Source organism: Xyrauchen texanus, chromosome 27 (genome assembly GCF_025860055.1).
Source record: "Xyrauchen texanus isolate HMW12.3.18 chromosome 27, RBS_HiC_50CHRs, whole genome shotgun sequence".
NCBI classification, from domain to species: Eukaryota; Metazoa; Chordata; class Actinopteri; order Cypriniformes; family Catostomidae; genus Xyrauchen; species Xyrauchen texanus.
In genome coordinates, this window is record NC_068302.1 from 27,945,643 (window position 1) to 27,959,851 (window position 14,209).

At 39.6% G+C, this 14,209-nt stretch overlaps 1 protein-coding gene across 2 annotated transcripts in view; it reads right to left on the bottom strand.

Moving 5' to 3' along the window:
* col2a1a (collagen, type II, alpha 1a) overlaps positions 1–4,710 on the bottom strand; it is a 30,885-nt gene extending 26,175 nt beyond the window's left edge. The window contains exons 1-5 of one of the 2 annotated variants that reach the window (XM_052094019.1): positions 4,434–4,710; positions 1,924–2,133; positions 359–375; positions 194–226; positions 42–74 (exon numbers count right to left, since the gene is read on the bottom strand). In XM_052094019.1, the coding sequence (XP_051949979.1) occupies positions 42–74; positions 194–226; positions 359–375; positions 1,924–2,133; positions 4,434–4,527 (387 nt within the window). In that variant the 5' untranslated portion in view covers positions 4,528–4,710. The remainder of the gene's footprint in view (positions 1–41; positions 75–193; positions 227–358; positions 376–1,923; positions 2,134–4,433) is intronic. The other variant, XM_052094020.1, reaches the window with a different exon arrangement.
* Positions 4,711–14,209: the final 9,499 nt, after the last annotated feature.

The following is a 14,209-nucleotide window of genomic DNA, read 5'->3' on the forward strand; positions in this document are numbered from 1 at the left end:
AGAAAACAACAACCAAAGTGGGAGTTTCTAATTCCTCTCACCATTGGGCCAGCGGGTCCTCTTGGTCCTACAACCTACAGAAACAAATGACCAAAAGCTCAGTCAAAAAATCAGTCTAAAACACAAAGTTGAAAGTGCAGTCTTTGAGCTACTCTGCACTATTACACCTGTTTACTTCAGGAATACGACTTACATCAGCAATATCACCTGGTTCTCCTTTTTGTCCCTGTGAAGGAGCACATAGAAAAAACGTATTTATGACTAATTACAAAATGTATAATTAAGTAATCTATACAACATTAGACATTTATTAAGCACAATGATAAATCTCAAAAATAAAGTCAAGTAAATGTCTCACCTTTGCACCAATCGACCCTATTGAGTCAGGTCAAGGAAAAAGGAAAGAAATAGATCAGCAATTAGAAACTCAAGGAATTTGATTTTCTTGCATTTTATCAATCAGCAGTTATTCAATTAAATAACTTCCCATGGAAAAAATAGAATCAGCCTTGCATCAAATTCTTATAACGCATAAATGCTGCTGCAAATAATCTATCAAAACCACGGAATAACAGTTCATGGCTGTCTGTAGTCATTAACATCCAAATCACAACAGTGTCGTAAACAGTCTAACAGCACTGAAGGCATGTCAGAAAAAGCGAGAGGTCACCAAAGAGTCACAGATGTAAAAAAATGCTTCGAACGAAGTAATCAGTTAATACTAACTCATAATGAGGACACTAAACCTGTTAGACACTCTCAGTGTTGCTGTATGAACTAATGAACAGTAGATGAAACAACATAATTGAAAAGGCTTAACGGCACCCCATGAGGCAGTGTACCAAAACAGCATCATTCTCTTCCCAGTCTGCTTCAGTTAAAATGTTAAAAACTAAATAAGAAACTGCAAGCTCATGTTAAGATTAAAACATGATAGGCAGCACATTATGCTGTAGCTGAATATTAGAAGCGACATTAAGGCCATTGTTATATGCTCCCCAGCAAATGAGACAACATATCAAACCAGATATATTGTGAAAACTCATTCTGGATCAGTGTCATGAGCTGAATACAGAGAGCTAGAGTATATTGAAATATTGAGAAAAATGTTTCAACAAGTATGTTCATCTTGTTATTGTGTGTGTCTACGCAGCAGCAACACACATAATTTGGAAAATGAACAATATCAGCTGTCAAGTTTGATTGAACATGAGGTGCATGAAAAACTTGAAAGAACACTTCTAAATTCTTTGTTAATTAGGTTGTCTGAAAGAGGTCATTCTATGACCGCTCATTCTCAGGCTCAAATTCCAAACAAAAGCAGTCTATGGCTAAGGTGAGTCCATTCTAAAAACAATATTTGATTTGTTTTTACATTTAATTTAATCTTTCCTGCAAAATTTGACCTAATGAAAACCAATAAGGCTATTCTCATTATTTTGGGCTACCTAGAGAAACACAGACAAATCATGTGTTAAGTATACTAAGGCTTAAGTGTATCATTTATGCTATAACTTTAAACTAAAATGCACATCTCCTGATAGAAAAGCATGGTCTCCACAGCAAATTGGTGGCAAGAATGCACAATATTGTGTGTATAAAGCAAATTACTATCTAAGTTCTATTATGGACACCTTTTAGCCATAGACTGCTGAGTCTAAAATGTGAAAAAGTAACTGACAAAGTTAAATATAACTTAGAAGTGTTGCTTTCTCCCCATACTACATGTTTGCTTTGAGTTAAACACAATCACATGACCAAAACACAAGCCATATAATAGTATAATATATATATAGTTGAAAGTTGTAGTCTGTTAGAAAGTGACACTGTTGCCATTGTTATAGAACACAAAGCAGACAGTAAGGTTGTGGGGTTGGTAGGACAGGTATGATAAGCAAAGAGGTGTGTGAGCAGAAAGCGGACCAATAGGTTCGTCAGTATCAGCTGGGCAGATGGGACAGCACTCTCCAGGTGGAATGATGGGATTGGCACAGTCTCTCAGGTCCTCACAGATGACCTCGTCACACAGTACTGCCCCCGAGTCGCACACGCAGACGCGGCACGCTTCCGACTTCCATACGTCACGGTCTGCATACTGCTGGCCATCTTGGATGCAGCCGCCTAACATGTCCTCTGTAGCCACCAGCAGGGGGCAACAGAAAGAAGATGTGTCGGGGTAAGAGACAGGTGAGCAACACACACACACACACACACACACACACGATGTTCCCAATATGCTCCTATTATTGTAATTATAAAGTCAAACAATTGTCAGAGCTGTTCGAATCCAACCTGGGTCATGTCCCGATCCCATTTCCCCCTCTCTAACCCCTACTTTCCTGTTTACACTGTCCCACTGCTACTCTAGAATAAAAACAAAAAGATTGATAAAAAAAACTAATAAAACCACACAACAAATATCAACCTTTTGCTCAAGAGACAATATGTCTTACTCTGCAACACCATGTGGTCCATCTATAGTAAATTAACCAAATCAGCTGCAATTATCATCAAATATCTTACTAATCAAATAGTCTTTAATAGTCCCCAGTTCATGAAACTGTAATACATGCATAGTAATACATAAGCATGTAATACATGCATAGTTGGCCATACCTATTGAAGTCCACCTAGCGGCTTGTTACATTAAGATTATGCATTCAGCACAACACTGGCTAGTAATATTTGCAGGGCACATATTTGACACCCTGGTGTAAAATGTGGGCTCCTGGAATCTGAATGTGAGTAACTGAACCCCAAATCTACTAAACAAGCCATGAATGGGGCTTTCTCAAATACAGAAAGGGCTGCATTGACAACCTGGTGCCTTATGCAAACACACCCCTCACTAAACTCCATCTGGATCTAATGGTCTCGCTTACCACCAGGGCAAACACACCCTAGTGGGTCGGAAAGGACAGCCCTAATGCAAATACACACAGAAAGAGTCCTTGATGTGTTTGCTTTCCAAATATTCATATGAAAGTGTAATTTGGTATCAAGTCCCAGTCCAATAGTGGGCATGAATGGGGCAATTATAGCTGTTTAAATCTAATACGGAAAGTCCAGTTTACTTTGATGCAAATACTGGTCGATCTGAGCAAGCTTTCTTTGTAATTAACATTTCCTTGTTTATACTCTAGATTAAGAGATTAAGGAGAGCACAAGGAAATCATCATGTGAGCCATTCATTTTTCTTCTGTCAAAGTTTACCAAATATCACAGTTATAACAGTGTTACACTTCACATCTCTCGCTCTCTTTCTCATTCCAAGATGATAGTTGCACTTTGAAGTTGCCAGTCTGATGTTTTGGCTCAAGTGGGTTCACTACTTTCAGACAGGATTCCAGACGCCATCCACCCACCAAATTTAGTTGCCCAAATCTCCCTCTAATCAAAGTAAAATCCCCTGAACTAAACCCTGAATATTTGTGCAGCTCTTGCTTTCCAACCAATTTGCACGTGTGCTTGAAGGTGCACCGTTTGAACCGTAGTAGGAAAAACATATCCTAATCTTCTTTGAAACAGTAGGCTACACACACACACACACACACACACACACACGCACAGTGGATGAACTGGCCTATATCGGGATATCAGTCATTACCGTACAAAATCAAAAGTGTTACACACAAACCTCTCTACGAGTACAGTTTCTAGAACTATCACAAAAATACATTTACAAACACGGAAATACATGCTAACACAGCCTTTGGGTCAAATTAACCTTGATAAAAGCAGATTTCATCTAATTTTGAAGCATGACCAGTTTAGACAGAAACAGCAAATCTTCAGTTTTTCAATTAAGCCGTTATTTCAACTTTGTTAACTTTCTAACACAACACAACCGTTTCTATAAACTTCTAAAGCGCAACATCAGCATCTGCATCAGCATCTTTCTTTCTATTGCAATGTTCACAAGAGCGGCTCGCGACAACTAGAACGCTCAAACTAAACGCTAATTACTAAAAATGTTACCTGAATTATTTATTTTGTATTTTTTTACCCACATTAAAATTACTTTCGTTGGAGTAACCCAATTTGTCAGGTAAACTTATTCGGATTAAGTAGCATTTTTTTCAATTTATTTAATAAAATTACACTTTTTAGGTAACCTAACAAAAACATTGTGTACAGTGTAGACAGCTTCGTTCATTATTATAATGGGAGCGTTGTAGTTTACGCCGGTGGCTTGGCATTTAATATTTGCAGTGTAGACTGCATGTAACACCCGCCAAAACGTTTCTAGAAATCTGAAAACAGGGTCTCTTTCATAAAAATTAGCAAAGGTATCCACAGTCCAGAGGTGAAGCACGCAAACCTAATAGCGTTGCCTTGATACATTTCATGCTTTCATCTCCTGTCACCATGGCAACAGCGTACAATTGTTTAGCAGTAAACTTTTGAATTCAATGTGAAAAGCTCCAACTTACGTTCTTCTTCTTGTTGGCATCTGACAAGGGATACCAAAATACAATGTGATGCTACAAGTAGCAGGAGAGTCCGTGAATCCACTAATCTGAACATATCTAAAGATTAGACATGCAGCTCCTCAGAGGTGAAAGTCGCCGAAAAATCGGCGTATCTGCCGCTCTGTGCTCGCGGGTAGGGTAAAAGTGGATGTGGATGTTTCTTGGGAGGATCAGACGCCAGGCACACAGACTGCACCCACCGCGTCAGTCAGAGCACCGCGGTTTTATGTCCACCGGCGCATTTATGAATCTTAGTATATCCCAAAAAGTGAGTCCAACCCCGACCCCCATGAGCGCTGAAATTCGAGCCATATCAGTCCCCCAACTCACCCCATTGGGAAAAAAGAGAAAAAAAATCTGCCACTCCTCTGTCTCAAGAACAATTCTATCCAAACCCATCCACCCCCTTCACATTGCCCTTTCCTGGCAAGTGGTCTCTCTCTCTCTATGTGCCTTTGTGTGAACGTTCATCAGAATGACCTTTGCTCAGAAAATAAAAAGGAGACTTGGGGAACCAAAATAAATGCAAAGTCAATTCACCTACATAGTTGCACATAACCATTTAAAACTCAAGTAAACCTCAATGCTATAGTAATTGAGGTGAAACTGAACAGAAGTGAAAATGAGCTGTTTAAATGCAAGCACACTCTTGAAACATTCAAAATATTCTTTATAGAACCATAGGTTCTAAATCTAAAACTAGACCTAAAACAGACATATAAAGAAGTTTATGCATTTAGATGTAAAGAATTCCATACACGGATTCAAGGGTTCATAATGCTAGCAAGGGCCGTACTATTGTAACTTTCTGACATGGTAACTTTCTAATAGGGATGTGTCTGGTATATATTCACTTGGACCTAATGTAACAATTTGATTAACTAATTTCTTTGTACTGAGGCTTTTATTTTGGGGGGCTTATTAAACATTTGTACTGGTTTGAAACAGGTTGGCGTCATACAGTATATTGTCTTTTTGATTCAACAATACCACAATTCTAGAACTTTTATTGTCCTTGTTAGTCCTCATTGTATCACCCTTTTGTGTAATTAGCTAACCTTCAATACTTGGCATAACCTGACTGAATCTAAACTAAGATTACATTATTTCTCTGGTGGATCGCCAGCGGCTTCAGTATAGATGTTATATAACCTAACAGCAGCTCTTTGTTTCACATGTCCAATTTGTTATCTCAAATGTATCACATCTGTTGAATAAATACTGTTGATCTTTAGAGTATGACTGTAAAGTGGTCTGCTTTTACAGTAAATGAGGAATTTTTGGGGTTGGTAGGGCTTCATTGCCTTTTCAGACTGGAGAAAATGTCTGTCACAGATGAATTTATGTTGTGTTTTCTCCAGTTTAGTTGGCAATACACACAAGTTTGTTTCCTACTGTTTCTCTATGCATCTGTTTCTCAATCCAATCACAATAAAACATCTACCATATCATCTATCCCACTGTGGGAACAGAGGAGGAGAGGAACACTGTAATGCTCTTGGGATTTAAAGATCAATCTGTAAGAAGTGAAAGAGAGTGAGGCTTGAAAGAGTGAAAAAGAAACACGAATGAGGATATTGGAATCTCGGCCTCCGTATGAGACATCCTGTGTATGTAGATGAGTGTGTACAGGTCTGTATGTGTGTGTTGCTGAAAGCAAATGTGCATATGTTTGTGGTTGTATGCTCATGCTCTAATGTCTATTAGTTTTATGAAGGGATATGCGTGCACACCCTTTTCGATGTGAATGTGTGTGTGCCCAAAATGAGCCCTGACTGTGTGCTCTGTAAGACACACACACAATGCGGCTCTGTGTGCAAACCTGAGGAATGTGAGAGAGCACCAGGCAGTGGGGGAGAAGAGAACCACGGGTGTGGATGGAGGGAGGGTGCAGAAAGGTAGAGGGATGAGGAGAGGAGAAGAGTGGTGGCAGGAACACGGCGAGGCTCCAGGGGTGTGTAGGGTGGCTGGGTTGTTGGAGATCAGATGATGTGAGGCCTGCTGATTGGCAAAAGATCCAAAACGAGCAGCAAAACAACAACCATAAGCCCTGGCGACAGAGGGCCGATCCATGCCCAAGGATTAAGCACTGACCAGGCTTTTCTACTAAACCTGGAACTTTTAGACCATTCCTTTATAGCTAAAGAGGAAGAAAGAAGAATTAGGCAAACAAAAATCAACTAGATGGTATGTAACTGTTTAAAGTGATAGTTTGCCCAAAAATGAAAATTCTGTCATAATTTACTCATCCCCTCATGTTGAGTCATTGTATGACTTTCTTTCTTCAGTAGAACAAAAAAGCAGATTTAAGACAGAATTTTAGAGACTGACAGCTTCAGTAACCATGGACCTGAATGGAAAAAATGTAATGAAAGTGAATGGTGACTGAGATTTCTGTGTTTCACAGATGAGAGAATTTCATACACTGAAAAAACTAAATTGGCTATTAAAAATACATTTTATCCAAGAATTGCTTTAATTTGTTTCATTTGTACTTGGCTTCAAAATGTACAGGAATACGGTTTTGCTTTTGTGAACATTTTTGAGACGTTGATTCATAATTATGACTGGTCTGATCTGTAACTTGACACATGGATGCCGTTTGTAATGCCAAAATTGCCTAACTTTTGTGAACCTTTTTTAATTTCACTCAGAAACAGACAAATAGCAAGTAAAACACAGACAAAAATCATATAAATTCTCATATTTCGGTCCATAAAGTATGTTCTATTTTATGCATTTAAGCAACATTATGTCAGAATGGTACAAGCTTATTCTACTTGAATGCGTGTGACATCAAATAAATAAGCATTAGTTCAGAAGTAATCCAATTGTAATCCCAAAGCAATCAGATTATATTACTTTAAAATGTAATCCAAGAGATTTTGTTACTGACTACTATTTTAGACATGCAATTTGTAATCAGTACCATATTACATATCAGAAGTAATCTACCCAGCACTGTTTATTATGTACAGTGTATGTTACTCTCTCCTGACAAACGACTGTACTGAGGGGCCCACGCACCCACGTTTTTCATAACACTTGTATATATGGTGGAGTGAAAATAAAGTAATTTGATTTGAAGCAACACCCTAAAACATTCACTTTACAAAATGCTCTGATCCATGTGCCAAGATAAGATGCCCAAATGGCTTCACATGAGTGGAGATTTGTGTCAGCTCAGACTAAACTGTAATTAAAATGCTTAAAAATACCAGCAGTGAAAAATATCCTTTCAGTACTCTCTCTGTTTCTTGGTTACACTTTTAGAGGCCTCATTTGCATGGAAGCAAGCTAAAATAAAATTTTCTGTGATTTTATGCCTTGAGTCTAATCAAACTGTGATGGCCGTGGGAAACCATATGATTCTGTTTGATATTACAGTCCACATGGGGGGCCAGACGGGGGAGAAGGAGAGGGATCGCTCTGTCTTTGTTTGGTCTCATAAAGCTTTCTATTTATTCTCATAACTTTTGAGATAAGCTATGGCAAACAGAGGGCCAGTGTCCTGGGACGTAAGATTTTAGAAAGAAGTTTCTAAATGAAAAGTCCTCATTGATAATGTGATTTAGTACACAACTAAGCTTAATTATTCTTGGACACCCCTGTCCATGTTTAATAGCTCCCCTTCTAACTTTGTCCAAAACTTAATGTTCTTCAAATCTGATCCAGCTTTCACTATATGATTTAGTCAAAGCTAGATAATTGAACAGTCCAGACCTTTGTCTTCTGGAATATTTCATCAGGTGTAATTATGTTTTGTAGAGCTTTGGCAAAACCAATGTTAAAGGTTGCAGAAGCTGTTCTCAACTTTCAGTGGAACAATGCTATTTACCATTGCTGGATGCTAGAACAAAAAATACAAATGAAGTCCTATGGCAGTTGATAAAGTCACAAGTTTTAAGTGGGTGCGTTGATTCAATTCAAATAGATCAAAGAAAACAAAAAGGAATCTGCACACCAGTCCATAAAAGTTGCAAAACAAAAATTAAATAAAGAGAAAATAAGGTTCAGAGTCAAAGATCCATTGAAAAAAGATTTTTTACTGAAGATTTGCCATTTATTGTAACAAACGTGCACAAACAAAAAAGTGAACATGAGCACAAATAAAAAAGAAAAGAAAATAGCAAGCGTTTCAGTCCATTATGGACTATCTTCAGTGCTTAACATCTTTAATGTAGATAGCATTATATATACATGTATATACAAACACACAAATCAAGTGCAACATTGATTATAGACAATGACTGGAAACGATGATAATGATACTGATCAGGGATAACAAGAGGCTAGTTAATCACTTAACCAATAAGTGAATGATACACAAGTACCACCCACATAGGTGGAGTAATCCACACAACAGCAACAACTACAGATGGATGTGAATGACACCTACAGAAAATAGAAAAGGTTTCATTAAGACCAAGAGGTTTCGATAATAAAAAAAAACATCAACTTTCACACTGCAGTAATCTTTGTTCCAGATTTGATTATCTACAGGACACGGTAACTCTATCTATGCCACAAACAGAGAGAGTGTGGACAGGCAACCAGAGATTTTGAGTCACCTCTGTAGATGGAACTACGATGTTCATTAATGCAGACACAGAGTTGTCTGTTGGTTTTGCCAATGTACTGCAAGCCACAAGTCAAAATGTAAACAAAATTAGTGGAACTACAAGTAATAAACCAAGTCATTCTGTATTGCTTTTTAGTAACAAAACTAACAAAGTGTATTTTTTGAGTTGCGACAAGAATGACAATGTCTGCAAGGGGAAAAAAACACATTTGGAACTTCCAAAGTCTTATCCCGTCCAACTGTTGTTGTGCTGCAGTCAGCGTGAACCAATGGTCCCTGATGGTTTGTCCTCTAGTATGAACAAATGGAGGAAAGTTAGTAAATACATCCTTGCCTTCATTGTCGACTGTTAACACATGCCAGTATTTATAATTATATCCTTCACTTTAGCACTAATAGGACTGTAGTTTGTGGAACAAAAATGTGTGAATATTAACTGCTCTTTGGTACCCTCTTAGCAGAAAGGTCAACAGTATGTGCTCCCTCAAAGGCTGTATCTAACCACTTTCTTGGATATTATCTTTGAATAAATTGATTGTACAAGACTTTGGCTTGGCACTCAAAATTCTCTGAATTGCTGCAAATTCTGTGTAGTCGTAAAAACTCTAAGGTATACTTTGTTTCAAAGATCTTGTGTGTAAACTCTTTGCATGCAAAACACTGTTTTTGTCAGTAGATTTTACATAGAGTTCTGTTCTCAAATAAAACCAATGTGTCTAAAAAGTTTATAGATCTCCATTTGAATTCAAGAGAGAAATTGATGTTTACAAGCAGGGAATTGAAAACGTCTCAAAAAGAGAACAATTCCGCCTCACTCCCATGAAATATAAGAAATAGGTCATCGGGTCTGGGTAGCACAGCGAGTATTGATTTCCTCCACGTTCTGTGAGTCTCTTCGGTGTCATGCACCATGAGCCATGTGATAAGATGCGCAAAAATCATCCTAAAACTTAAATCTGCTGGTTTAATGATGAGGTCTCCATTTTTGCTCAAATTGTGAAGGGCCTCATTTTCTGCCTTAGTGATGTTATGTCTTATTTGAAAATCAGAGGTCTGAAAGAATGATTATACACCTTTCTACCAATTTACAGCAGCACTCAAAAGTTGGGGACAAAACTGACTTTTGGGCTTAATTTTAGGCCTATTGTCAGCTACAGAAGTAGTCAGCAAAGTAGTCAACAACTTTCCATTTTTACCTGAAAAGGATCTGGAATTATAACAGGTGAAATTAGATGACAGTTATCTGATGATCAGTTTTACAAAAAATAAAAAATGAAACGCTTCAAACTTGACATTGACAAATTTGTTCAAAATGCTTTTGAATCTGGATGTTTCAGTGATGTTGAAAAATAATATCTAAACTGTGAATTCCCTACAACACTTGCCATTTACATTTTACCTAAGATACATACAGTAAATCCCTCACTATTGTTCCTGGTCGATCAATGGTGTCTGGGATAGGATCACTGACTGAGCCTCTTTCCAAATTTACTGATGCCCATATTAGACCTCTAGTGACTCAACTGTCATCATATCTTATAGACACGAGTGATTTTCTAGAACAACTGTCTCTGGTTCAAATTGTTGATGACAATATCTATCTGGAAACTCTTGATGTGACTAGTCTTTGCCGAGGCATTCCTCATTCTATGGGATTACAGGCACTTAAATTTTTTCTTAACACAAGAGAATAAATTGAAATAAATTTGATTCTTTTTAAAGAATTGTTTTATGTTTCAGGATGATTACTTTTTACAACTTCTGGGTACCGTAATGGGGCAACTTTTGCCCCTGATTACACCAATCTTTTTATGGGTAACCAAGAGTATCAACATGTCCATAACAATTATATTTTTTCTTCTAATGTTATTTTTACAGATGTTACATTGATGACATATTTCTTATATTTAATGGTAGTGATATGGAATTGTTCTCTTTTTGAGACTATTGAATTCCCTGCCTGTAAACATCAAGTTCTGTCTTGAATTAAATCTGAGATTTGTAAAAATGTTTGACACATTGGTTTTATTTGAGAACAGAACTTTATGTAAAACATACTGACAACAGTGTTTTGCATGAAGAGTTTCCATACAAGATCTTTGAAATGCAGTGTACCTTATAGCCAGTTTTAATGACTATTATTGACTTTTAATTCAGAGAATTGTGAATGCACAGTCTTGTACAATCACATTTTTCAAAGAAAATATCTAAGAAAATGTTAGATACAGCCTCAGAGAGAGGCTGACCATTCTGCTAAGAGGGTACCTGTCACGTATTGGACTCCTGTTAAGACTCTTATTTTGAAGTTCTTTTGTTTCCCTCCATTGACTCTGTCTTCAGTTCCTTCCTTACTTTTATCCCAGGTGTTCCCCATTTATCTTGTTATCATTTGTATATACAGTATGTCCTCAGTTTCTTTGCTACTTTATCAGTTCTTGTTTGTATGTTAGTGTGTAACCAGCATACGGCTATAGAATTTGTTTTACCTTCGTGTTCGTATATTACCTTCATTGTTATATTCACTTCTTTTGTTCAAATTAAAGTTCTATGTTTGGATCCTCACTCTCTCATCTCTTCCCTGCATAAACCCTGACAGAAGAACCGACCGACAAAATGGACCCAGTGGAGGCGATGGGCATTTTCTTAACTCCTGCTCCAGTCTGGAAGGAACCGGCCTCCCATGACTCAGCCTTGGACTGCAATCCTGGAAGTTGGTGTCAGAGAAACCGCCCTTTTGATGTTTATGCCGAGGCACTCTTCGATGCTGCTCAGGGCTTGGGTTATAGTGAGGCCGTCCTGATATACCTCTTCCTGTCCGGACTAGATGAACAAGTGGATTGAGAGTTATGGGAAGGCCTGGAGGCTTGGTCGTTCTGGGAGGTTGTTGTTTGTGTCTGTGAAATCATGGAGAAGAGGTTCCTACTCGGGCTGTGGGAACCCAACTTCACTGCTACCACTTCCCAGCCCTTACCAGCTGCTCAACCTTTGTGCACTGCTGACCGCCAGGAGGCGGCGGCCAATCCCGCCGTTGTGTATACAGCCATCCGGAAGAGGCGGAGAGGGGTCCCTGCTCATCTGCAACTGTCAGTGTCCACGGTCATGCCCCTGCCGTTGCCAGCATCCACGACCACGGAGGCCAGTGCCCTGCTGCTGCCAGAGTGCATTCCCCTGCACCTGTCAGCATCCACGCCTGCCACGGTCCACGAGCCAGCGCCCACACCTGCCACGGTCAACGAACCAGTGCCCATGCCTGCCACAGTCAACGAGCCAGCGCCCACGCCTTCCACGGACAACGACCCAGCACCCACGCCTGCCACGGTCAACGAGCCAGCGCCAATGCCTGCTATGGTCAAATAGCCAGTTTCTGAAGGCTCTGTGTCCCAGAGCTAGCGTTTGAAGCCTTGTTGATCCCAGAGCTAGAGTATGAAGCCTTGTCCATCTCAGAGCTAGAGCCTGAAGCCTCTTCCATCCCAGAGCCAGCACATGAGTTCCAGGCCGCCTTGATCCCTGAAACCCCCAAGTCTTCCACGGCTCAGCCCTCCGAGGCTCCTAAGGCTCCGCCCGTTCCTCCTCCAGTGGCTCCGCCTGCTCCTCCTCCTGAGACTCTTCCTCCTATGGCTCCGCCCTCTCCTCCTCCTGAGAGTCTTCCTCCTGCTGCTCCGCCCACTTCGCTTCTTGTAGCTCTGCCCACTCCGCTAATTGCGGCTTTGCCTCTTGCTGCTCCGCCCCCTGAATTTCTGCCTCTTGCTGCTCCGCTCCCTGAGTCTCCACCTCCTGTGACTCCATCCGCTCTACCTAGTGAGCCACATACTGATCCGCCCCTTGGCTCTACCTCCTGAGACTCCATCGGTACCACCCCCTGAGATTCCATGTGCCACTCTGCCTTGTAAGGCACTGCTCCACACCCCAGGAAGCATCCAAGGCCTCCGGATCCCACTCCCTTCCTGGAGCCACCTCCCTGTCCTCCAGACCCTGCCCCTTTCTGGAGCTGCCACCCAAACCACGGGACCTCGCTCCCTTCCTGGTGCCACATCCCAGGCCTCTGGACCCCGCTCCCTTGATAGATGGATTTTTTTTTTTTAAATGGATACAGCCTCTTTGCCTTAATGAAACCTAATACCTTTCCTGTTTTCTGTAGGTGTCATTCCCATCCACCTGTATTTGTTGCTTTTGTGTATACAATGGATTACTCCACCTATGTGGGCGGTACTTCTGTATCATTCACTTATTTGTTAAGTGATTAACTAGTCTCTTGTTATGCCTGATCATTATCCAGTGTCTCCAATCAGTGTCTATAATCAAAGTTGCACTTGATTTGTGTTTGTGTATATATACTATCTACATTGAAGATGTTAAGCACAGGAGATGGTCCATAATGGACTGAAACGTTTATGTTTTTCTTTTCTTTTTCTTTTTTCTTTGTGCACATTAAATTTTGTGTACACGTTTGTACACCTTTGTTACTATACATAACAAATCTTCAGTAAAATATTTTTCTCAATGGATCTTGTACTCTGAACCTCATTTTCTCTTTGTGTGTGTGTGTGTGTGTGTGTGTGTGTGTGTGTGTGTGTGTGTGTGTGTGTGTGTGTGTGTGTGTGTGTGTGTGTGTGCAACTTTTATGGCCTGGCTTCCGTATTTCTTTTTGTTTTCTTGGGTGCTAGAACAAACACACACTCATATACAATGATTACTTAAAACAGAACAAACAGTTCACCACATAATTCTTCATTCTTAGCAGCTCCCTGGTACACATTTGAGGGTGAGAGTTAAGTCCTGAGAACTGCCCTGAGAAACTGACCCGGTTTGTTATACCATTTTGCAAAGAATCCAGGTGGTATGTGGATTGTTAGTCTCATCAAAATTGATCTTTTACATGACACCAACACAACAAGAAGTATCAACAAAGCCAAGTCAAAAACCATCAGGATATTTTATTGACATTTCAGACCTACTGTTTATTTAAAATATCAAGATAATTATTTACCACATTACATATTTGGGCTTATTAGATATGTTTCAAAGATAAGGAGTTTAATGTGTGTGCAAGAAATCGTGTTGGGGTGGTGACCACAATGACATGGAAGAGTTGAGGTTCCCCTCAAATGTTCGATATGAACAGTCAATCTTTCTTTTAATGTTATTTTTGTAATTA